Below are 24,251 nucleotides of genomic sequence, written 5' to 3'. Positions count from 1 at the left end.
ATTTAAAAAAAAAAAAATTTCCACTACAAGTTGCTGACCCATTGGTCATTACTTTCAGCTACTGATGTGTGGTCATTGCTTTCAGATACTGATGTGTACATAAAGGATATTATCATAGGAGGATATAAAACTTATTAATCATTCTTTTCTTTGCCAGCTTTTACTCATGCTAAAGTTCACCATGACCAATATATTAACCAATGTGATTAAAGATAAAACAATTGTTCATCCCTTACGCATTTCTCTTTGGCTCTACAGTTTTGAAGACTTTAGAGTACAGGTCCATGGCTCTAACCCACATCACCATAGACTTGCAAGCCTGGGAGGAAAGTAAAATGTAGGTTCTACATAAAATGCTCTTTTGATAAAAAACCCTCAAAGGTTACAATGAAAGATACTAAAAAAAAAATGAAAATTGAAAATAAATGATAACATTCAGTTTTGATTAAGATTTATTGTCTTTCAGAAATTTTTAACATTATTAAAGACACTGAAAGAAATTAGAATATTTTCAGTACACTCCTGCCCCCTAGAAGTTTCCTATAATTATTTTAAGAAACATTTTGTGCATAAAAGAGAGTAAAATACAAACCTTGGAAACTTTTTCTACAACTTCAGGCACAAATTTGGGGTTTTCTGTGTATTTCTTTAATTTTTTCAAAATGGATTCTGGTATGTTGTCTTTGTCATATTCAGAGAGTTTCTTGAGGAAGTTGGCATCTCCTAACATGACTTTGACACTGGGCCAGTCAGTTCTGTTTAACATAACATTCAAATATTCAACTTAGGTTCTAGGTACTAGAAACTATGATTCAATACTTTGTTGTGCTAAATAACCTGCTTAGTTATTGAAAGATGCATATAACAAAAAGTTATATTTTGTAACTGTCTTGGCAAAATACTATTAAATAAATTATAGCTTTTATATAGCGCTACTTTCATGCTTACAGCATGCTCAGAGTGCTATGGTCCAAACTCATTTCTGAACCAGAGGGAGGAGGTGGTATCAGTGAGAAGGTTTTCCACGCTGCCTTCAGGCGCTCAGTAAACACAACTCTGCCCGAGTCAGGTGTCAAACCTCAAGCCCCCTTAAAAGGTAGCCAAGCCAAGCCAAGTTCAAGCATACTTAGCCTCTTGACCACGCTCCCCACATTACATTTCTTAAATATTGAAAAAAAAAATATTTGTTTCAGATAATGGACAAAGTTGTAAAATACGATATGATTATAAAGTGGACTTAATTCTTTCTTCTTCACAGTGTTTCTTCAGCAGGATATAAGGACGTTGAATGACGTGAGTGCTGTATCTTTGTTTGCGCTGCCTTCACTGTGATAGAGTTGTGCCTTGACTGTGACAGAGTTGTATCTTCACTGTGATAGAGCTCTGATTAGTCCTTTGCTACAACTTTGATAGAGACCAATGACAGGTGTGGCAAGAAAAGCACTAGAGTTTTCTAATGGAATTTTCCTCATTGAACAGTGGCCATAATAGGTAACTTACACCATGAGGACACCCTGCTAACAAGACTTAATGAATAAAAAACATATTTTTGACCAAAAGAGTCACTCCTATCAACTGGCCCAGTGCAAGTTTCAACTTTACCAAAGATTTCCAGGTTGATGTCGCTGTTCTTCTGTGAGAGCTTGAAATTTCTCAACGAAATATTTTATTACCTTTTTTAAAGAGTTAAAAGGTTTGTCTGAAAAGTGAACTATTATTTTGAGGTGTTTAAGTCAGTCAGAACTGCCCAAAATGAGTAAAATGTTTTTAAAAGTCCATGTTAAGATCATTGCGCAGAATGGTGAGAATGTGGAATGGCACAAATAACTAATGAAAGAGGAAGCAAGGGTACAAGGAGAATCCAGAAGAGAAAAAAAAAGACATAAAGAAACCTTGTTTACATAGTGTGTATTCTATGAACATGTTTAAACTAGATGTAAGATACCAATTCAGTGTGTATTGTTTTAGTAAAGAGAGTTTTATCTTCCTTGATAGCATTTGCAGAAATCTGTAACTTCACTGAAATTTAAAGTTATGACCATCTGATAAAAGACAATTATATATTTAAAATCTAAAACCATAGATACTATAACAACTAAAAATGTTTTTGTTTTTTTACTTTTGATTTAACAGAATGGCTACAGCTTCCATGACTGTCTGTACCAGTTCTGGAGGCTTTGTAAAAACTCTGATTTCTGCTATGTCATTTTTATCAAGGGAATCAAGTGCCTGAAACAAAAATGTTGAAAACATTTTGTACATTCTACTTAAGAATATTTTTTTTTACAAGGGAATGAGCTGAACTAAGCTAGAGTTATCTTCCTTAATAGTTGATAGAAGATTTCCAACCTCAAGAGCTGCTAGAAGAGTTCCCAACCTTAATGGCTGCTAAAAGAAATCCCTAACTTAATAGCTGCATGAAGAGTTCCCTACCTTAAGAGCTGCTAGAAGTTTTCCTTACCTTAATAGCTGCCTCTAGTGCTGGCAGGGCCTCATCCAGGTCTCTCTGAGCATCATCAGCAATGGCTTGAGTTTCCTCAGCTTTAACTTTAGCGACAGCTTCATCTTCCATCACAACCTTTCTTACCTTTCAAACAAAAGTCAACAGGAAAAATTTAGTAAATCTTAAAAGAATGGGTAAAAAAAAGATTTATAGTGAAGTAAACAGTTAAAGTGGAGGCGCGGTGGCTGTGTGGTAAAGCGCTTGACTTCCGAACTGAGGTAGAGGGTTTGAATCCTGATGTAGACTGGGATTTTTAATTTCAGGATCATAGGGCGCCTCTGAGTCCACCCATCTCTAATGCATACCTGACATTAGTTGGGGAACAGTAAAGGTGGTTGGTCGTTGTGCTGGCCACATGACGCCCTTGTTAACCGTAGGCCAAAGAATCAGATGACCTTTACATCATCTGCCCTATAGACCACAAGGTCTGAAAGGGGAACTTTACTTTACTTTTAAACAGATAAAGTAAGATAAGCTGCCTACTCTCACCTAAATTTTCAATATCTTCCTTTTAAATGAAGATTTTCTTGAGAGCTATGAAGGTATTGTAAGCATTGGAGGAAGAAGACTCGCTAACTTGTGCTTTGTGGATGACATAGCAGGGACAGAAAAGAACTATCTGACTTGGTGATGTGCATAGACAAGACTTCCACAGATTTGGTATGCAAATTAGTGCAGAAAAAACTCAAATTATGATCAATACCCAACACAGTTTTAAAAGGGACTTCAGCATTGGAGGTGAAAAGCTGACAAGTGTCAGTAGTTTTAAATATCTCAGAGCTCAGATGAAGGATCCAACCTGAACTACTGGCCTTATACGCTTGTGAGTCTTGGATGCTGACTGCAGAGTTGGAGAGGAGGATCCTGTCGTGCACATCTAGAGTTGCTTCTTGTGGGATGTTTCTCTTTTGTGCACCATAATGGTTTGGATTTAAGTTTCTAAGGTTGCGCTATATTGGTGTGATTGCTCTGCTTGTTTTTGCCCTGAGATGGAGTTCTCTGTTGTAGTGTTCTTCCCAAGTGTTGGGTAAGTTAGTTGATTTTACGTTATTCTTTGTGGTGTAGCTCTAAATTCGTTGGTCATATGATCTTGTGAATGGCTATTTCAAGAAATGCATATTTTTCTTGTTTAGGGATGCAGGCTTGGGACTCTGCCAGAGTCTGATTTGTAGGCTTTGTTATGGTATTTGACTATCGTCCATGGCATTTGGGTGTGGGCGTTGTGAGCCTTGATTGACTGTGGCACTGAGATTAAGGTGTGCTATAGTTCATTTGCATAATATGTGTGGATTGTATTTGCTTTGAAATACTATTGATATATATTCATCATTCATGTCATAAATCTAATATTCATTCATTAATTAAATTGTTGAACATACACACTTGTTGTTAACTAATGTAGTTAACTTATGTTATCATTAATATTGTTCATGTTGAAAAATCGTTGAAGGACAGGTATTCAATGTTCAGTAATCCGTAGTTCTAGAGGCCATTACTCTTTGGTTTTGGTTTATACTGTCGAGGTGGGGGAACCTGGGAGTTCAAGGAACTTATGTCTACCCCTAAATCAATGAGCTAGAAACCCACCATGATAGATCCTAGCAATGGAATTTAGATTCTACAGAAGGGTCCTAGGTATCACATTTAAAGACCACATCACAAATGAAAAGATTAGAAACAGGGCTACTACAGAGATTGAACCCCACAATGAACTACTAACTATTATAAAAAAAACACTAAAACTCTATGGCCATATTACAAGGTCTTCAGGGAACAGTACCAGGAAAAAGAAGAAGAGGCAGACAGAGAAAGCCATGGGAAGACAACATAAAAGAATGGATCGGCCTGCTATTGAAAAAGGTTCTATCCAATGCAAAAGACAGAGAGGAATGGAAAAAGATGGTTGACTTATCTTGTGTGGTTCATGTGACTAGAGTTTGTACCTGATCTGCCTTCTCTTGGTCCACTACTAAATCTTCCATCAATTTCTGGGTGTCAGCAGATTTCTTCTTCAATTCAGGCTCCAGGGCAATCAACTCTTTCTTCATTGAGTCAACAAGCTCATTTGTCTCCAGGAGTTTGGTCAGGCCATTTTTCACTCTGTCACGGTTGCTTTTTAGAGTCCTGGAAAAAAAAAGATCAACAAGCAAATTATAAAAAAAATATAAAAAAAAAACAAATCTTATATGAGCAAAAGATCTGCACAATTACTGACAATCTCTCTTAATATCATAAGATTTGTCCCTTTTAAATAAAAAAAATACTTCTAATTAATGAAATAATAGGTTAACGTTTTCATTGATTCATGTAGTGTCTTTGACAATGAATAATTATGCAAAGTTTCAACGTGATCAGAGAATGATGAAGTGGGAAAATAATGTGTAAAAGATTTATAGCAGACAAATGTGTAAACGATTTATAGCAGACAGACAGTAGAGTGAGTCAATGTAAAAAATTTAATTACAAAGGTAATTCTAGAATATATAACAAAGTTAGCAGTCAGTCAATTGAAAATAGAGCTATATAATAAAACTTGACAATTTGAACCATTCACAAAACACAAGTAGCTTTATTTGCTCATGTCATTTATGTAACATAAAAAGTGCTATCCCATTCTGCCATAAAAAGAGCTTGTTACAAGCCATAGTAAGTGCAAGAGGTTTAGCCTAGCCTTGAGCTCTGTTTGCAATGAAGAATTTCAACTTCACTGGCTACCTTTTCTAATAACAATAAGACTTGTCATTAAGTCCAATGATTATAGAGGAGTGAAGTATTTAAGGAGGCTAAGCATAAACATTTTAACTTGTATGATGCCATATTCTCTATTCTACTGTTTTAAAAAAGGAAAGCTTTCCATTTGATCTTGTGATGTTTAGGGTAGAGGATGTAATGGTTGAATAACCAGTTTCTACAGCCATGGCCAGCACAATGACCAACCTCCTTTACTTTCCCACACTAATGTCAGATACCCATCACAGTTGAGTGGACTCGGGCATAATAAAAATCCAGAAATTCAAAATCCCAGTATTCAAGATTTGGGTACCAAGTGTTTAACCTCTCTGCACCAAGCCCATTCTCTACTTTCCAGTATGACTAAAATTATCTCAGGAATTCCATGTAATGTCAAGACTCGCAGGAAAATATTAAAGAAATAATAGAATAAAAAAAATTATAGTAGCAAAGGTGAACAAAGATTCTGGGATCTTTTTTAGCTCATTTTACTAGTTTTGTTTAACACATCTATTTCAGTGGAATTCAAAGATATAACTATACTTCTCAAATTTATTCAAAGTGTTTGTTTTTTCTTAAATTTGTGGATTATCTTCAGTTGGTAGTCTGTTGTGTTTTATCTTTTGACACTGAATTTGGTAAATACAATCATCATAATTGGAGAAACTATATATGGCTATGTCTTCAATTCTGAAGATTAAGGATGAATGCTGTGTTTCACATGACTAAACTCAGTTGCGACTTGTGTATTTTCCTGCATTACATGCAGACAACCCCCTTGTCTGATAGCAGTCTATTTAAGACCTGTACTATTCTGCCTAATGTCAGAGACGCACATTGTTTCTAAAGTAAAATTGGTTATTTCTTTATACAAACGTTAATATGTACTTTCATCAGTAAGTTTTACTCATTTTTTATGTGCAGACACATCATTTAAATTTGTGTAGAGCACCTAGCCCTACTCTGACTCACTTTGTCTTTTCTTGTAACATTGACAAGTACAGATTAATGAGTTCCAGGTAGCTGGTCGGAGTTGTGTAGTAGCGACGTTTCAATTCATTGTAGAACTTCTCTGCCATTGAGGTCACACTCATATGAATATCTACACACATCTCAGAAACACTTCTCTGGTTGGAGAAAAAAATTATTGATCTCAATTCAAAAGTATTAAAAAGAGATTTGAATTACAGTCACTTCTTATATTTGTATAACTTTACTGTAGGTTAACAATATTCTAGATAAAACATTTATAAAACTATTTGAAATTTAAAAAAAATCAATTTTAATAGAAAATTAAAAAAATACCCACTTTGCTAACCAGGATTTTTAAAAATTTAGATGTTAAAATACACTTTTAATTCAAAGCAATGCACTAATTTGATTCTAAAATACATGGAATTGTTATAATTTAAAGAAAAAAGTTAACACAAAAAATGTATCCCTACTTATTAAGACAAATGTTTACAAATAAAATTTTAAAAGATGTGTCTGTATGATATTCAGTTCATGTGCCTAAAAAAGCAACTACTAATCAACAGAAGACATTTTTTCTTGGTGGAGATAATTTGAATATTTATTTTTTCTTTTGGCATCGGGTGGGCAAATATTTTATTGTCTTTTGCTAATTATAGAAATGGATTTTAATTAATTAGTGTAGAACATAAATTTATTTATAAACTTTATTTTCCATAAGGAAATTTGTCTCACGATTTGTGCATTACACAAAACAAAGCATATAGACTAATATAGTAATTATAGGTAACAAAATATACATTCATACAAGATTCACTATAAAGTTACAGGATTAAAGTACAAAGTTTTAAAAGATAGTTAAGTAAAGTTACTGATACTGAATCTGATTTGGTAATGCAATATACTCTAAAATGTAAACTATTGTTTATTTAGATTTATATGTTGTCATCAAATTTTGTCAAAGTGTAACTAACTTTACAAAATTATTTAATTTAAAAAAAGAGTATTAACTTTGAAAAAACATTCTGAAAATCCCAATATAAACTATAACAATATAAACTTACACTTGCCTTGCTTCTACATGTCCCTGGCTCAACACTTACCTTAAGGTGATCTTGTGCACCAAGGTCAACACTCTCAAAAAATGATTTGGAGACCCCAAGAAGTGCCTCCTTGGGCCACTCCACAAACCAGTCTATGGTGCAGCAGTTAACCAGTGAAGGGAACATGCGGCATCGGCTGCGGAAGGCTGAGCCCACAGGTGACATGCACAACACAATGTGAAGGTTATTTCTGTTTAATAGGAACAAGCTCAAGGAATGTGATACAAGCCAAAAGGGTGAAAGTAAACTAAATGAAGAGACAAACTAAAAGTGTCAGTAGAAACAAAACTTGTAACAATCATTCTAACTACACTAGCTACTATTGATTGTTGTTGAATCAAAGTGATAGATGTTTTGACAGCCCACATAATGATTATACTAAAACTGACTAAAAAGATTAAGTTTTTTAGCTGCTTTTGTGATCTTGAAGAAGCTCAAATTATTTACTTAAACAAAGCAATGAAAATAAAACCTAAATCAACATTATATTAGATGGCCCAGGCATGCTACCCTGCTTTATAGTGGCGCCCGGGTGGAAATGATCGTAGGAGCAAAGGATTAGGCTAAAGGGTAGCAAAACATGACTCCCGTGGGGGTGCCTAAGGGGGTGCGAGAGCATCCTTATTGCACTGCGCGGAGTTGTAAAAAAGCTCCCACAACCTTGTCACAATCCAGGCGCTGTTCCTCAAGGGACTGTTACATAATAAATGGCATGTCCCACATAGTTAGCCTGGTATAGAATAGAAAAATGGCGGGGGTCTTAATAGATCTATAATCGGCTTCTTGCTGCGAGTCTGACCCACCAGCCAGACAAAACAGTGTACACTGTTTTCATACAGGCCGGTGAGAGGGAGCTCTTGTTCACTTTTGCTGGCCTAGAGTTCCAAGAGCCGAAGGTGCAACTCTACCTGACAGTTTAAGAAGAAGAAGATATTAGATGAAGATATGGCCCATAACTCTTAAAAAAAAAGAATAGAAAAACGATCACCACTAGATTTGGGTTATTTTTAGAAATATCTGTATAAATTCTTACAATCATTTTTTTTCCTCTGTATAAACTCTTTCAAGTCTTAAAATTTGTCAAATAATAATTTGAATACTTCAGAGACATAATAAATTAAGACATTAGACTTTCTAAAGCAAATGAAAATGTAAAACCTAGATAGAACATCCTTTCAATATTATCCTGCTGTAAGGTAGAAAACAGCTTTGCTAAATTATGTTCCATTCTAAGAGCCAATAACAAATAAAAAAAAAGTAAAAAAAAAAAAGTCAAGTTCCCCTTTCAGACCTTGCAATGGGCAGATGGTGGGCAGATGATGTTAAGGTCATCTGTTTCTATAGCCAATGGTTAAAGAGCAGGGTGTCATGTGGCTAGCACAATGACAAACCACCATTACTTTCCCCAACTAAATTCAGGTACTCATTAGAGTTGGCTGGCGTCAGGGGTGCCCTAAAAATCCCAAAATTCAAAGTCCCAGTCTTCAGCTAGATTCAAAGCCACATTTGGAAGCCAAGCACTTAAAATAAACAAAAAACAAATAATTCTTTATTTCTAATGCACGCTTTAAGTTTGACAACAGATATAAGATTTAAGATATACACTTTGGTTGGAGGGGCTCAATGACGTTGGTTGTAGTTGGATTTACATAGGCTTAACATGTCAAGTGAATAAACTAAGTTCACATAATTCACACAAAAATTGATTAACTCATTCTCTAAACACAAAATGTTTTCATTCGAAAAGTGATTCATGCTAAAAAAAATTTTTTTTTAGCAAACTATATCAACCAGTTATCTGATTCTAAAATAATGAATAGTTAATACTAATTCTACTTACACATAAAGACCCCACATAATAAAAAACAAACAAAAACAAACAAATACAAACCTGACTCTGCTGATACAAAAATCATAGATGGCATCTCTGTTTCCTTCAGGTATACCAGCCTCCTTTGCAGCTGGTCGACATCCTATGATTAATTTTTCATATTCATCAGGCTCAAATAAGTTTGGCACCTCTCCAGAATTGAGTATGTTGTTGATATCTTCCAGAAATTCTTCTACAACAATCTGCATCAGGATTTATATTTTGTGTATAACAGTTGTGGAACTCGACATTTTATATTTTTATCCCTACCTGATGATGATTTTTTATAGCAGTTACAGGCTAATGTAACAAAAGAAATATAGTAAAAAAGAAGAAATATAGTAAAAAAGAAAAAATAAAGTTCCCCTTTCAGACTATGTTGCCGATAGGGCAAATGATTTAAAGGCCATCTGTTTCTGTGGCCTACTGTTAATGAGGGTGTCATGTGTCCAGCTCAGCAACCAAACACCTTTACTTTTCCCCAATTAATGTCAGGTACCTGTTAGAGCTGGGGGGGGGGGGCTAAGAGGTGCCCAAAGATCCTGAAATTAAAATTCCCAGTCTTCACTAGGATTGAAACCCAGGACCCCAGGTTTGCCAAGCACTTTACCGCTCAGCCACCAAGCCTCCAAACAAAAGAAATATATAAAACTCAAAATATTGTAATGTTCTTGTCTCATTTTGTTAACACTTTCAATATATTTAAAATATGACACTTATAAAAATCATATAGTTTACTACACAAAATGGTGAGGAGCTCACTGTTGAAAATAGAACACAAATATTGGGCATCTCAAAGCTGGTCAGGAGAAGCATCAATGGTTGTTCATTGCCAGGAGTCACTTTGCTGCTATTCATTTATGTTTAATATATGTATGTATCACATTTGTTTCAGCACCTAGCTTCAACTCTATATTTACATTGCCAGATAGGCATGTACTGCTGGCAATTCAGGAAGCACTATGACATGATTCTGCCATTGCAGAGAGAATAAATAAACAAAAGAACATATTTTGTCAGAATGTCATGTCTTGCACCACATTGGACAAGAGAGAGAAAGAACTGGTTTGACTATGCCTTATTCCTTGTATGGGGATAAGGAGACACTAGAACATACTTCTCCTGATTTCTTTCACATGCTTTATAAGTCTCACCATGATACTCATCACAAAAAGCTTTTTAAATACAGTGAGGAGAAGCAATGTAGAGTTAATGTTCAGTGTACTTTAGGAAACACATAATTATTAAATAAATATTTCTTTTTGTTTAATAAATGTTGAATTGTTACATTTTTAATTAAGAGTCATCAAAACATTGAATGTAGAGACAATTTCTTTTAAAAAGATATCACAAAGTTTAAAACAAAACTATGCTCCTCGTACCTGTGTGTCAGTAAATAAAAAGACTGTGTGTTTGTTCTGTACACCTGCCAGGTCATACAATTTCTTCAGATCTTCATGGAAGGCAGAATAATCATAGCCTCTGGAAAGTTCAATCTGGAAACATTTGTAGCCACAAATGTGGGCTGCTAACCTGATCAGATATACAACAGATATAACAGAACTAAAAGTACATATTTTTAACTTTTACATACACACTCTCAGAGTTTTATAAACTATTGAACGCGTTAAACCTCTACATTTAAGATTTTATACATATTTCAAATGTTCTCAATTTGAATCCTCTAAATCTACACTCTTGAGTTGATGCAAACATTTTAAACTTTCAACCATTAATCTAAATTCTAAATCTAACAGTAACAACCCTGACAAGAACATAAGATACCACTTTTTGCCAAGACAAAATTGATCTGTTAAACTAAGGCAGCTATGTCTATACTGCATTGATAGAAATGTACAAGTATTCTTGTTTACAAAACTAAAAATGATTTAATGTGTCAAGGGGATGACATTCTACCTGGTTAGTGACTGCTTTCCTGTACCTCCCACACCCACTAACAGGGCATTGCCTCTTTCCTGTTGCAGCATTCTGACAATCCTGGAGACATGCTCAATGGCATCCATGAAGAAAACTAACTTCATTTCTTTGGAGGACTGCATATTGTAATCATCCAGATACTGCAATAAGAAATAGTTGAGCATATTGCTTGCAAAACATGGAAAGTAAGATGAGACAAATAAAAGATGCTCTTAAAAATGTTTCTTCAAGACTAGGGCAATTAGGGCCTTTATTCTCTCAATACAAGAGCTAAATAAACTCAGAGAATTTGAGGCTTAATGTCTCTAATTAACATACATACGTAGGTTAGCACATGAATACAAGTGGGACATAAATAATTCATTTAAAAAAATAAACCTACATCAGTTAATACTGTATTGACTTTGACCATATCTGTCATTTCTTCATACATCTTGTCACTTTCTGGGGCTCCAATTTTCATAAAGTTACCAAATAAAATTGGTTTAGTTACAAATGATTCTGCTTCCACAGTCTATGAAGAAAAAAAATAATTTTTATCTAAATAATATAATGATGTTGAAAAGAGAATAACAGTACCTGAGTTTAATTACCTGTACTTAGTAAGTAACAATGTAGAATTAAGAGAAACCAACTAAATTGACTTTGAATGCTAATGTACCTCTCCAAAATGTTTGCTGGCCATTTCTGACATGATCTGATGAAAGAACATTTTGTCTTCATTGTTTATAAGCCTGTCATGAAAGACACGCTGAGTCTCATGAACAAAGAGACGGAAGATCTGAAGTCTATCTCTGATGACCCCTGGGTCTGCTTGCAACATTCCTAAAACAAAAAGATACAATTATTAACATAAAAATAGGACAGCTGCAACTCTTTCAGACTTGTATCATGATGAATTGGTTGCAAGAAGCTCAGAGTGATACATAAGAACTTTTTAAATAACAACGTTAAGGAAAATGTATGTCAATAAAACTTTTGATCTTCTAAAAAGATGCTGAAAAACTTTTCATAGTAAAACAAAAGGATGAGAAAAGCACTTCAGTTTAACTAAGTCTTTCTTTATTACTATTTATTATTATTAACCAAAAAATCTAATATCTTAAATTAGTCTTGAATATAATGAGGTGTGAAGCTTAGAGTTAAAATGTATTAATTATGGCATAAATAGGTGGGCTGTAAGACAATTTTTTAAGAGAAATAATGAAAAAAAAACAAGCTATAGAATATGCATCCTCTATTTGGGACCCCTCAACTCAAGAAAACACAAAATAAAGCAGTGAGTTCATAACATATGAATATTCACATTTGATTAGAGTAACACTTTTAGCAAAATCATTAAATTTAGAGACCCTTCAGGATAGAAGACTCAAGAGTAAAGTAGCAATTATACATAAAACGAATCATAATCTTCAAATACAAAAACAAAACAAAATCAAATAAATACTCGCAAAGATAAAGGCACATTCCTCATTCCATTTGCAAGTACAAATTTGTACTAATGCTTCTTCTTCCCTAGTGCTATTAGAGCATGAGATGGGTTGTCTGAGTCAGTCAGGAAAACCAATGACTTGGCAGAGTTTAAGTCATTGATTAACATGCATGACTAGATTGACCTAGGAACATGTGCAGGACACAATCCTCTTCTTTTTTGAAGTAACATCTGCATTTTATAAGATAAAAAGATAAACAACAAAGCAAACTAACCTTGCACACATTTAGACAAATCTCTCAAGTTGAAGACATAATGAGACTTGGCAGGAGTAGGAAGTAGATCAGAGCTCATCCTAAAGTACAGCTCCACAGAGGCACCTACTATTGCCTCGGAACATTGTCTTACTACTGTAGGGAAGTCCATTAGGAAGCCATTCATGATGGCCTATCAAAAGTATAGAATTAAAATCCAATGTATCTAAACTCATTGAAACAGTGATAAAGGTTACATTACCTATTTAAATATATTAAAAAATGTACCACTTGATAAAATAATCGCTATAAACACAAAGTTTTTAAAAAGTATTTTTCTGTCTGCCAGGATCAAGTTAAGAAATAAAAAGCACAAAGAATTAAATCTAAACCAAAAAGTGCTCACCCGCTTTTTTTTCACAACAATTTAGAAATTAAAAACACAACTGTGTGAACTTTATTTATTGCTTTAATGTAAAGATCAATATTTAAATAAATCTAAAACATTTTGTCAGGCTTTACAATTTCAAAAACAATAAGACTTTAATGATCTTGTGGTTATGGATCATTTTAATAAGCAAAAGTGAATAATGAAATGGCCAACATAGATTCAGAACTAACCATGAACATGTGCTTTAAACTGTGCTCATTAGGTGAAGGAATGCACAGCATACTGAAGTGACGGAACATTCTTGGGGAGACAGGGTTTCTGCCACCACCAGGGGGTGCACAAGCAGCTGATAAAGTTACATCCTGCAAGACAAAAGTAGATATAAACATCATAACTAAGTGAGCTTGTAAAAGTATGATTAATAATATCAAAGATATTCTAAAGCTTCTTCAACTTTCTTTGCTCAACTTGAAATATTTCTTTATTGTAGTTTATTTACTGTTATCTATATCTTAGTCTAGTTATTTAAAAAATATTACTAGAGATACTAATTCATTTTGCTGACTGATTCAAGCAGCCCTTCCATGAATGAATGGCACTTGGAAAGAAGAAGTTTTCAATTTATTTTAAAATTTGTTGTTGGTTGAGATTTTGTTAAGCCCTACTAAAAAGTATTTTTTTAAAATATCTTTCAATCTTACTAAAATCAAAGGTCATTGCATAGTAGCTCATATAGATAGTAAAGTTTATGTGTCATGACTTAAAAATTAAGGCTGAAGACCCTTAAGAAGATTAAATTTCTAGGGTGTAACAAATTGTCTCCACCTCAAAGTTAGTGCTATTTCTTGAAGGATCTTGTTACAGGAATTTTATTGTAATGTATTGTTTGTATACTATTCATCAAGTGGTGTTTGCGAACAGCATATTTGATTGTAATAATCATAATGTTATTTGTGTCTGCTCTGCCACAAGAAAAGTTTCTTTAGTCTTTACACTAGATGCCTGAATGTTCACTATGCAAAGTAATAGACATCAGACAATCAAACACATAAACTTGAATCAAATATTACTCAACAGAAAAATACACGTAGTGACAAAATGGTTGTTAATTCCTTTGCATCATTTTAAAGATACAACTGGAGGCCCATGTTTTTCTGCTGTCCATAGCTTTCTTAATCACCATCTCTAACCACATAGTGGGGTCTAGGGCTATGTCTTTCCAATGGTCAGTATCAAATTTCACTGTTTTGAGGTCTTGTTTGATTACATCTATGTACTCGAGGAGGGAGCGACCAGATTTTCTTGAGCCAGACATATGTTGCCCTTAAAGATTGTCCTCCATCTGGCGAACATGACCAAGCCAGCGCAGACGGCTTTGTCTGAAGACTATAAAGATGCTGGAGGACCCGCTCACCCAATATCCAGGCTTTCATCTCAACTGTGACCATAAACAGAAAACAAACCTCTATTTCTTTCCACAACATGGTGTCTCTGTCATAGAAACCTCCAAAGTCTTGATACTGTCTCAGTAGCTCTATTGGGGGCTGGGAGCCATAAGTGTCCAATTTGGGCATGTTCAAGTCATCAATGAAGATGATGACTCTCTTTCCTTTGGGGGCACCTAATAGACAAGACAAAGATAATTCAGTAACATGTATTTTTAGATGCGCCAGTATGTAATGCTTAAACTGTCATGCCCAAACAATCCACCAGGGGGAACAATTATTAGCCACTAGATAATAAAGTCTTTTTAATGATCAAATAGTAATATGTTTGGGGTCCATAAGATCAGAAATATATTTCTATTCATTGGTTCGCTTGTCCCACTTGTTAAAATGTTTTTTTTGTACTCTTTTTTTTTGTTTCACAGATTTTTTTTATTTGACTCACCCCTCAAATGGTCTCTTTCTACTTTAAAACAAAAATCTATATTCTGCTACTGGCAATAACTAGTTATACACTAACACTTTAAACATTTTGAATACCTAAAACATTTTTTCTTCGTTTCTCAAGCTTAGATTCAATCATCTCCTGTGTTCTGAAACTACTTGTCTGTGCAGAAAAGTTGATAAAGATTGGAACATAATTTTGTCTGTCTGCAATACTCTCCAGCAGTCCTCTAGCCACCACAGACTTAAAACAAGAATAAAACAAACAGATTATTTTTTATATAAATTTATTCATCTTTCCTAACAGAATATTACAAAAGAAAAAGAAAACAACATATAAAATAACAACTATAAAATTTTCAGAAATAAGTCAGTCAAGATAGAACAGTTCAAGGTCTTACCTTGCCAACACCAGTACCACCAGTGTAAAGAACAGATCGCCTGACACTCAACAGTTTCTCAAGGATATAGCCAAACCTGACAGTGTCCACTGTAGGAACCAACATCTCAAAGAAGGATCCCTCAGGGTTGTACTTGAAGTTGGGAATGATCTTCTCCCAGGAATCCATTCGCCGTGCCTCATAGTCCACATAGTAGCTCCATAAGTCTCCAGCGGATGGCAGCTACAAGAATTAGATTCAATTAGAGTAGATAGAGAGAACTACCATACCAAAGAGGTTAACATTGAAATGAAAAGTAGACTATCCTTAGTTTAGTAACACAGTTCTTTTATTATTCCTTTACACTATAGCATCACTATCATTGTTTCTATTTATATAAAGTTAGCAATGAAATACAACAAGTATTGCTAAAACACTACGCATACATCTTCTTTGAAAATTTAAGAAACACCCCTTAAAACGAAAGACTCCTAAAAACTAAGAATGATCCACTGTTTTATTAATGTTTCAAGGATTGGCAACTCTTGTCACTTCAAAAGCAGCAAAGAGGCATAAATTGCAGACAAAGACTATCTATAATAAATACTCACCTTAGCTTCACCCATATCGTCAAACTGTGTCTTAACAAAAGTGTCAAATGCATCCCAGTAATTTTCTGTGAGATTTCCTCCAACTGACCAGAGGTAAGAGAACACAAAAGTTTGTGCAATCAGCATGTGCAGTTTTCCCTGGGAGAGATTGAAAAAAAAAAAGAACTCATAAAAAAAAACTTGGAGACATAAATAAGGTAATCTTTCTCAATTTTCCCCCCTAGATTTAAACAATAGGTTCTAAAGCATTTTTGTTTTGTAAAAATTGCAGACATCATGAAGCTTATAATATGAAAGCCAATATTGTCATTCTGTTACTTTATTTTATCCTTTGCATAGACCTACAGTTGTTGTTCTTTTCAGTATAAATTTAAGAATTAGGGGCTAAAGGAATTTTTAAATTTGTAAACATTGCAGACACAATAAAGCTAATAATACAACATTGTCATTTTTATTTTACTTTGTCCTCTAGCTGAACACTTTGCAGACAGTCTGTTTCTTGGTGTGAGAAGAAACAAGCCTGTCTCCTGGGTATCTGGTGGTGTATGCTGTCAGGGTCGCTTGACTTATTGGCATTCTTTATAGGTGCCCACTTCAATAATAAATTTGTACATTTTTCTCTGATTAACTATCTAGATGCCATCATTCCAAAAGTAATATTGTTTTGTTTTGTTTACTGTTATTCCAAGCTATTTTATTTCAGAAATGGTTAATTTCAGCTCTCAATCAGTTGATTACCCAAGCCATAAACTAGTAGTGCAAATAGTGGAGACACAACTGCCCAAGCCTGAACTTTATTGAAGTGCACATGCTCAGAATCATCAGGAAACAAGTGCATTTTTATTTCTACACACAACATTAATCAATAAACGAAACATGCAACTCTTGGTTTACAAATGTAAATGTCTTACTTGTTCAAGGTTCATGTCCAGACCTCCTCTTGCAGGGAAAATCAAAGCCTCCAGAAGATGACATAGTGTTACAACTTTGCTAATATCAACCTTAGTAAAATAATTTTTTTAAAATATGATTATTAAATATATACTATAAAGACATAAAATATCATGTTTTTTTTTTGTAATTATGAATTTAGTGAATGAAAGTTTTGTCTGAGAAATTACGATGTGGAGTTTAAAGAAAAACAAAAAAATGGGGGTTCCATAGATAGGAGGGAGTGAGAGATAGAAGGAAAGAGCGTGGGCTGTTTCATTTCACTGTAACAGATACAATAATTCACAGGCTAAAAAAGTATGTTAGAGTGATCAATAAAATGTGGACATTTTATTAAATGTTTAAAATAAGAAAGGGAGGGGATTTCACAGCTATAATAAACAATATATATCTATATATATCTATATATATCTATATATATCTATATATATCTATATATATATCTATATATATCTATATATATTGCATATAAACTTCTTATGTTTCTAACATAAAAATAAATAGTGGCTGATAAAAATATAATATTTAAGAAGTATTTTGCTTGACTTCAGTCTACCTGATTGATAGCTTGTTCACATTTTTTGTAGACAAACTGGAGTCCATTTTCAACACATTTTTCAAATAACATTAGCAGGAACTCCAGTGTTTCAGGCTTCAGGCGTTTTTCATAGGCTTTGATCCAAGTCTTAACATAGGGCATCCACTTCAGCTCTTCAGCATCTATGTACACCATGCCACATCTGAACACAACAACAAATTGTTGACATATTTATTGATGATAATAGTTTTAAAAAATGAATTGTGGGAATGAGCTGTCATTTGGCTGTTTCTTTTTCCATCTAAACCAAACTGTGCAAGAACCAACAAATAGCTATTCTAAAAAGAAATGCTATGAGTTCCCTAACAGTCACTTTATAAATAGTTCTCTTAATCAAGAGACAGGTCAAGGAGACTGGAGAGCTAAGTGAGGAAGGTGAAAAAATGTGTAAATGAAGTAAGTTCGCTAAGTGCAGAGAGAGAGAGATTTCCTGGTATCAATGTCTAGACCAAACTTATATATATGTATAAATTTTCATATTACATTAGCCTCTATTACTAGTTCCGATTATAACTCTAAAAGTCTTTAGTCTGAATCAGAATTTGCTTGCTAAGATGCAAAACTATTTTGTTAAACACATCCAGTGTAAAAAAAAATATGGCTTTGATATTATAATAAGTTGTTTTTTAGTTGTTTTTTTATGAATCTAAAAGAGAGGAGGATGAAATTACCTGCTAACTGTGGCAGGGGAGGCTACTGCCAGGTCTTGCACTTCAAAAAGCATGTGTATGAAAGGTGTAAACTTGATGCGTTCACTGTTGGCCAGGCAGAGCATCTTATTGTCATCAAGTACAGTGTTCATATTCTCAATCCATAATGCATCGACTGGGCCATCACAGACTATCCATTGGTGATCTTCTGAAGTATCCTGTAGGTTAATGAATAACATCCTAACTATACTTGTAAGTTTTATAAGTTATTTTCTTATGAAGTAAAAGATTTAACGAAAAAGGAAAAGAAATGTTTTATAAACAATTTACTAAAACTTTGTTTGGACCAACAAACAAACAAACAAAATCAAAGAATAAAAGGGAATTTTTGTTTGAATATTTCAAATATTTAAATGATAAAATATTACATAATAATCTATTTTGCTTTGAAAGTAGATAAACTCCTATTTTTATGTCTTCCTCATTAGAAAAATAAAATAAAAATTTTGCATTTCATATAAAGCAAAATAAGTTTTCTAAAAAAGATATTAAAAACTGATTCATGTTCTGACATCCCTATGGATACAGCATTCAGATTATTCTGAATTACAATGATTCCTAATGATTCCTTAAAATAAAAATGAATTACCTGCACAGCATTCCTAACAGTTTTACCCATTAGCCCATCTTTCCACTCCATGGTCAATTTGTTCACACCTCCGTACAGCTCCTCCATGGTGATAGCTTTAGGATTCAAAACATAGGTGTGCACAGGTTGGTAGAAATCAACACCCAGTTTCTCTTCATGAAGGTTACCAAGTGTCTGGGCTAAGATCTATAACATTATATAAAGTCATATGATACAAAAATACCCAAAGTAGTTTGATATAACAATTTCAAATCTTACCTTTAGACACCAAAAAATTAAAAGGATAATTTTGGGTTGCAAGAGTATTAGCAATGGTGTCTCAAAATTGTTACTACTGAGCTAGTGAGAGTAGTTTGCTAAATAGTATATAAGATTTTTTTTTAAATTCTAAAACTAAAAGGACATCCATTCACATTCTTATATTTTTAAAAAGTAATTTACTTATTAAACACTGCTAAACATATTGTAAGTTTAATATTATAGCTGATACAAAATAAGTATAATATATAGGGAATATGGGTGAAAAAAAATCTATTCTGTTGTTTGTCTAGAAAGTTTCAAATAATGTGAGGATAAAATGGGCAATATTTGAGTCTTTTAGCAATTTTCATAATTTTTCAAGATTGTTTCTTATTAGCTAAATTTCTTTTTGGTTAAAACTTTGTGTCTAGTTGAGTTAGTTAAATATATCAAGAGAAATTTGTTTACATCTTATGTTTAGTGAACAATGAATATCGTCACAAGGAAATGATAACAGAGAAACACCCATTGCCTTTGTACCTGATAAATAGTGGTTTTCCCTCCACCAGTAGGACCAACCAACATGACACCATGTCTCACAATCATGGTCTCATAAAACTGTATCACTTTAACAATCTGTTTCTCCACAACTTGAAGTCCTGTAATGAGGCACCAAGTCTAGAATCAGAATTTCTATGAGAGGCATTTTAAACAAAGAAAAGCCTGTTTCTAAACTTCATTGTTCTGTGTAACAAAAACTTTAAGTTGGAATAACAAAGTTTGTTACCATTAAAAAACAAAAAAACAACATATCTATTTAAATCCCAACTGCAGTTATTAAAATATTATGGTTAATAAAAAAAAGATTAACTTTTTCTCTCCATAAGTCTTTTCCACGTTACAATGGAATTATTCATTTCACCCATATGTATTTCACTATCCTGTTATGATAAAACTAACTTTTTTGTTTATCAGAAAATGAGAAAATGTTATATTTGATATAGAATTGAAGGAGAATGCATGCTTGTTTTAGATAAAACTAATTGATGTTTATAAAACCAAAAAAAAGTTTATTTTGGATAATGGAATTTAAAAATAAAAATAATACAGACTGTGGACAAGTCTCTTAAGGACTAGATCGAGGCAATATTTTATGATCCAAATTGAACTAAAAGTATTTTTTTGTATAATAATTATTCATATTTTCACAAAACTATATCATACATAAAACATTTAAATTAATTGTCTTGAGGTCACTATCCCATGTCACAACTCTATTAAAAATTAATGTAGAAAAATAAAGCCTTTTTTTGTCCATCACTATTTAAAAACATTGTTTAAGGTAAAAAAAACCATTGAAAATGAAAAAAACAAAAAAAACAACAACTGTGTTTTACAAAAGGAACCTATTCAAGATTAAATTTTAAGCAATTAAAAACATATTGTCAGGAAAGAAAACAATACAACAGACTTTTTAAGTATTGAAAATAATATCATTGATTAGGTTGCAGATGGGGTAAAATCAATGATGGTATTGTCGATTAGGAGATAAATAGTCAAATTTAGAAAAATACTTTTTTTTACTCTTGCAAATTTAAAATGTAATAAGATGCTTTACCTTTAGCAACTTGAACATTAATGATTTCTTCTTTTAATCTACCATAATCATGTTCTGGGATTTCCACTCCAGGGAACAAATCAGACAAGATGGCCTGATGAATACAAACACAAACATTTAGTTTAAAATGTGGCACTATCATTTTTTTTTTGTTGAAGCATAAAAAATATATCAGCCTTTTCCACATCTAGTAATTCAATGTGTTTGAACTAACTTAAACTACTAAGTGACAATCAATTTTATACAGTTAAATTATTGTTGAGCTCAGCAAAAACGTTTTTTAAAATTATGTTTTCTTTGTAGCTAAAATAAAATAAATCCTGCTAAGTTAATCTAGTCTAATGTTAACAAAATGTTAATGCAATAACAATGACCAAAGTCATTAATGTTGCGTACCTGGAACAGCATGGCATCCTGTGCCAAAAACTTGGGTAAATTGCTGTCCCTCAAAGCTCTAATTAAAACAACATCTTCGGCTTTGTCTGGATTTTGTCTCTTAAGAGAGCCAGCCATCACCAAGACACTCTTCACGGCCCTCATGCCAAAGTCATAGTGGTCTTGTTGCGACAACTGCTCTGAGCACAATTTGTACATTTGGGTCATTTTCTGGGCTAGTCCTTTTGAGGACTCGAAGCCTTCAGAGTACAGGATCACCTCAGCAATGAGAGCTGGGAGATAGCAATTATAAACATGAATTATTAGATAACTATGTGCCTTACATATATGATAGCTGGGTGTTAGGCTGCTGAACCAAAAGTATAATATAGACATACTGAAAACTCATAAAATTTTAGGTAGAAATGTTTCAGCAATGCTTACTTGCTTAATATTTTTTCCTTATGAATAGTTATTTGAAAAGTGTAAAATTATTAATGCAACAGAATCATTCAATATAAATATTTACATTAATAAGCAGTGCTAATCATCCCTAAAATATAAATGATTTTTATTTTTTTACATGAAGGTTTATTAGGACTTTAGCCTTTCTCAAAAGCTGGAGATTACACCTAACTACTTGAATGTATAGTTAACAATTTCACACTTTGATTTTTTTAAAAATATTGTTATCCTGGATGTAGTTATCCTGGTTTCACTTGAGAACTTTTCCCATTTATATATAGGCTAGTGATATTGGATGTATTTGTAATGCCAAATAATAAGTTTCTGTGTGTGTTAACAGATATGCAATGTTTATCAGATCTGTAAATAGAAACATTCTAATAAAAATTATTATATCCACTTTGACAGTAAGCTTGGAGTAAAAATTATTTTTAAGGTCTGCGTGTGTCTGTGCAAGCAACACACCATAGCAGTAAAATCAAATTTTAGCATCCAAAAGTTTTGGACTAAATAATCAACTCACTGTAATCTGGTACCATCATGGCTATGGGTCTAAACAAAGCTTTCAAATTGTCTGGCAGCTCAGTTCTGCCAGCATAGCCTGGGTTCATGGTGATGAAAGCAGCACAGGTGTAGACTAACTTGATTTCTCTCCCCTCAAACATAAACCTGCTGAGCTGTTGAAATTAAAAGGAGTTAACTAAATTAAAAGGCATATATTTTCATATTTTTAATCTAAAAAATGCAGATTATAATAACATCCTTTACAAGAACAACAACAGTTGTTAATAAAACATTACTTTTCCCCAGTTTAAAAAAAAATTTTAATTACAAATTGACACTCATTCAAATGGTCCTAACACTTTAAAAAAAAACAAACAAACAAATAATTAATATTTAATTGACTTCTTAATGAAATTGGTATATCCTTGCAAATATGCAATAGTTGAATATAATGGTCTTTTTTAAAGAAACACCTGAAACTTAGACTGATTGATAATGTAAGAGATTCTTTTATCATTCATAAAAATAACATTCCCACTGGCTTACACTTATCTTGAACTGAAAAAAATATTGGGAACAAAGAAAGCCAAAAGAAAATCATAAAAAAATTGTAAAACAAACCAACCCGTTGAGCTTTAGCATTTCTTATGGTGATGAGTTGCTGGGCTATGACAGACAAGACTTCAATGTTGATCCTGTTAAACTCATCAAAACAACACCAGGCACCAGACTGAGCCAAACCAGAGAAGAAACCACCCATCATCTGATACATAAACAATTAAAATATTAATTATTGAATGAAATGACACAATGAATAAATTGAAATTATGTAGACAAATGCCTATGTATAAATTGAAAATATTTTGATAAGTAAATTTTTTACTTTAATGTAATTAAATGATATGAAAATATATAATTTAAATCAGTAAATTACAATAACACTTTTAAATATTTTGTTGGCAATAAGTTACATGTTGATATGGTGTAGTGTGACTTTTGAATTAAATGTTTGGTTAAAAATTGTTTTTGACCGATTCAAATGTAAATCCAAACGGATTCAAATGTAAATCCAAACGACATTAAATAAACATATTATTAGTCTGACTTAATATATGAACAACTATGTTTTAGCAAGAAACATTACTTATTAATGGATTTCAAAATACAGGTAATAAAAAAAAGTTAAAAAATCAAAGAGCAGCTATTTTATTTACAAATACAATTATATATAATTTTTATAATTTTACAAACAAAAAACAATTTTAAAAGAAATTAACTATGACCTTGTAATCCAAGCCATCAGAGCAGTTAAAGACAACACATTGTTTAGCCAGTGACTTGGCCAGATCTTTTGTTGTCTCTGTCTTTCCTGTGCCTGCTGGACCAGCTGGTGCACCACCAAGGTCAAGTTGTAGCGCTCCCATCAGACAAAGGTAGCAGCGATCCTTATGAATATAATTTAAAAAAATTGAGGCATAGAAAAGATCTAAGTAACATTGAAAAATCATAACATGCCTAATCAAATTGGTTCAATCTTAGAGACAATACACTGGTTCAATCTTAGAGACAACCAAATCAAGATGGGTGGCTGAGTGGCAGAAACCACTTGGCTACCTATCAAGGGAGCTTGAGTTTATATCCTGATTCCAGCAAAGTTGTGTTTGCTGAGCACCTAACAACAGCACAAAAAGCCTTCTCCCAGATAACCCATTCCCCATTGGTCTACAAAACAGATTGGGCCAAAGCATGCCATCAGCATGAAAGTTGCCCTATAATGGATGACTGCCAGGTCATGCAGTTTGACTGCTGGTCTGTCATTCAGATTTATTGATGGAACCAGGTTCAAACCCTACCAGCTCCCATTGCCTGTTTTCCTGCAGGAGGTTTGGACTAGGAAGTAAATTATCTTCAACTCTGAAGGAACATCAGAAGCATGTCAAACCTGATGTAGGCTCATGGAGAAAGTAGCAGAAGTAGCGGGAAGGAACCTAATGTGGATTTTCAATCTTTGATTAATTGAACACTCTAAAACAAAAGTTTGTTGTGTTGCATGTTGAATTTTTTTTTCCAGTATGAAATTTTGCACTAAATTTAATACTTAGTTGCTCATTTTGTTAATTGTTTCCCT

At 33.2% G+C, this 24,251-nt stretch overlaps 1 protein-coding gene across 4 annotated transcripts in view; it reads right to left on the bottom strand.

Moving 5' to 3' along the window:
* Positions 1 to 24,251, bottom strand: part of LOC106065072 (dynein axonemal heavy chain 6-like) — a 65,264-nt gene that overhangs the window by 15,214 nt on the left and 25,799 nt on the right. For all 4 annotated transcript variants that reach the window (XM_056017407.1, XM_056017409.1, XM_056017410.1 and 1 more), the window contains 28 exons: positions 23,407 to 23,568; positions 22,749 to 22,886; positions 22,143 to 22,296; positions 21,176 to 21,447; positions 20,780 to 20,873; positions 19,702 to 19,820; positions 18,922 to 19,107; positions 18,294 to 18,490; positions 17,581 to 17,764; positions 16,985 to 17,074; positions 16,074 to 16,211; positions 15,484 to 15,705; positions 15,179 to 15,326; positions 14,657 to 14,814; positions 13,424 to 13,555; positions 12,824 to 12,995; positions 11,778 to 11,941; positions 11,499 to 11,630; positions 11,096 to 11,256; positions 10,561 to 10,711; positions 9,200 to 9,381; positions 7,309 to 7,498; positions 6,206 to 6,360; positions 4,447 to 4,627; positions 2,462 to 2,587; positions 2,120 to 2,229; positions 593 to 755; positions 237 to 319 (listed from right to left, as the gene is read on the bottom strand). In XM_056017407.1, the coding sequence (XP_055873382.1) occupies positions 237 to 319; positions 593 to 755; positions 2,120 to 2,229; positions 2,462 to 2,587; positions 4,447 to 4,627; positions 6,206 to 6,360; positions 7,309 to 7,498; positions 9,200 to 9,381; positions 10,561 to 10,711; positions 11,096 to 11,256; positions 11,499 to 11,630; positions 11,778 to 11,941; positions 12,824 to 12,995; positions 13,424 to 13,555; positions 14,657 to 14,814; positions 15,179 to 15,326; positions 15,484 to 15,705; positions 16,074 to 16,211; positions 16,985 to 17,074; positions 17,581 to 17,764; positions 18,294 to 18,490; positions 18,922 to 19,107; positions 19,702 to 19,820; positions 20,780 to 20,873; positions 21,176 to 21,447; positions 22,143 to 22,296; positions 22,749 to 22,886; positions 23,407 to 23,568 (4,364 nt within the window). The remainder of the gene's footprint in view (positions 1 to 236; positions 320 to 592; positions 756 to 2,119; positions 2,230 to 2,461; positions 2,588 to 4,446; positions 4,628 to 6,205; positions 6,361 to 7,308; positions 7,499 to 9,199; positions 9,382 to 10,560; positions 10,712 to 11,095; positions 11,257 to 11,498; positions 11,631 to 11,777; positions 11,942 to 12,823; positions 12,996 to 13,423; positions 13,556 to 14,656; positions 14,815 to 15,178; positions 15,327 to 15,483; positions 15,706 to 16,073; positions 16,212 to 16,984; positions 17,075 to 17,580; positions 17,765 to 18,293; positions 18,491 to 18,921; positions 19,108 to 19,701; positions 19,821 to 20,779; positions 20,874 to 21,175; positions 21,448 to 22,142; positions 22,297 to 22,748; positions 22,887 to 23,406; positions 23,569 to 24,251) is intronic.

Source organism: Biomphalaria glabrata, chromosome 18 (genome assembly GCF_947242115.1).
Source record: "Biomphalaria glabrata chromosome 18, xgBioGlab47.1, whole genome shotgun sequence".
In the NCBI taxonomy this organism is placed as follows: Eukaryota; Metazoa; Mollusca; class Gastropoda; family Planorbidae; genus Biomphalaria; species Biomphalaria glabrata.
This window is presented reverse-complemented; position numbering and strand designations above follow the sequence as displayed.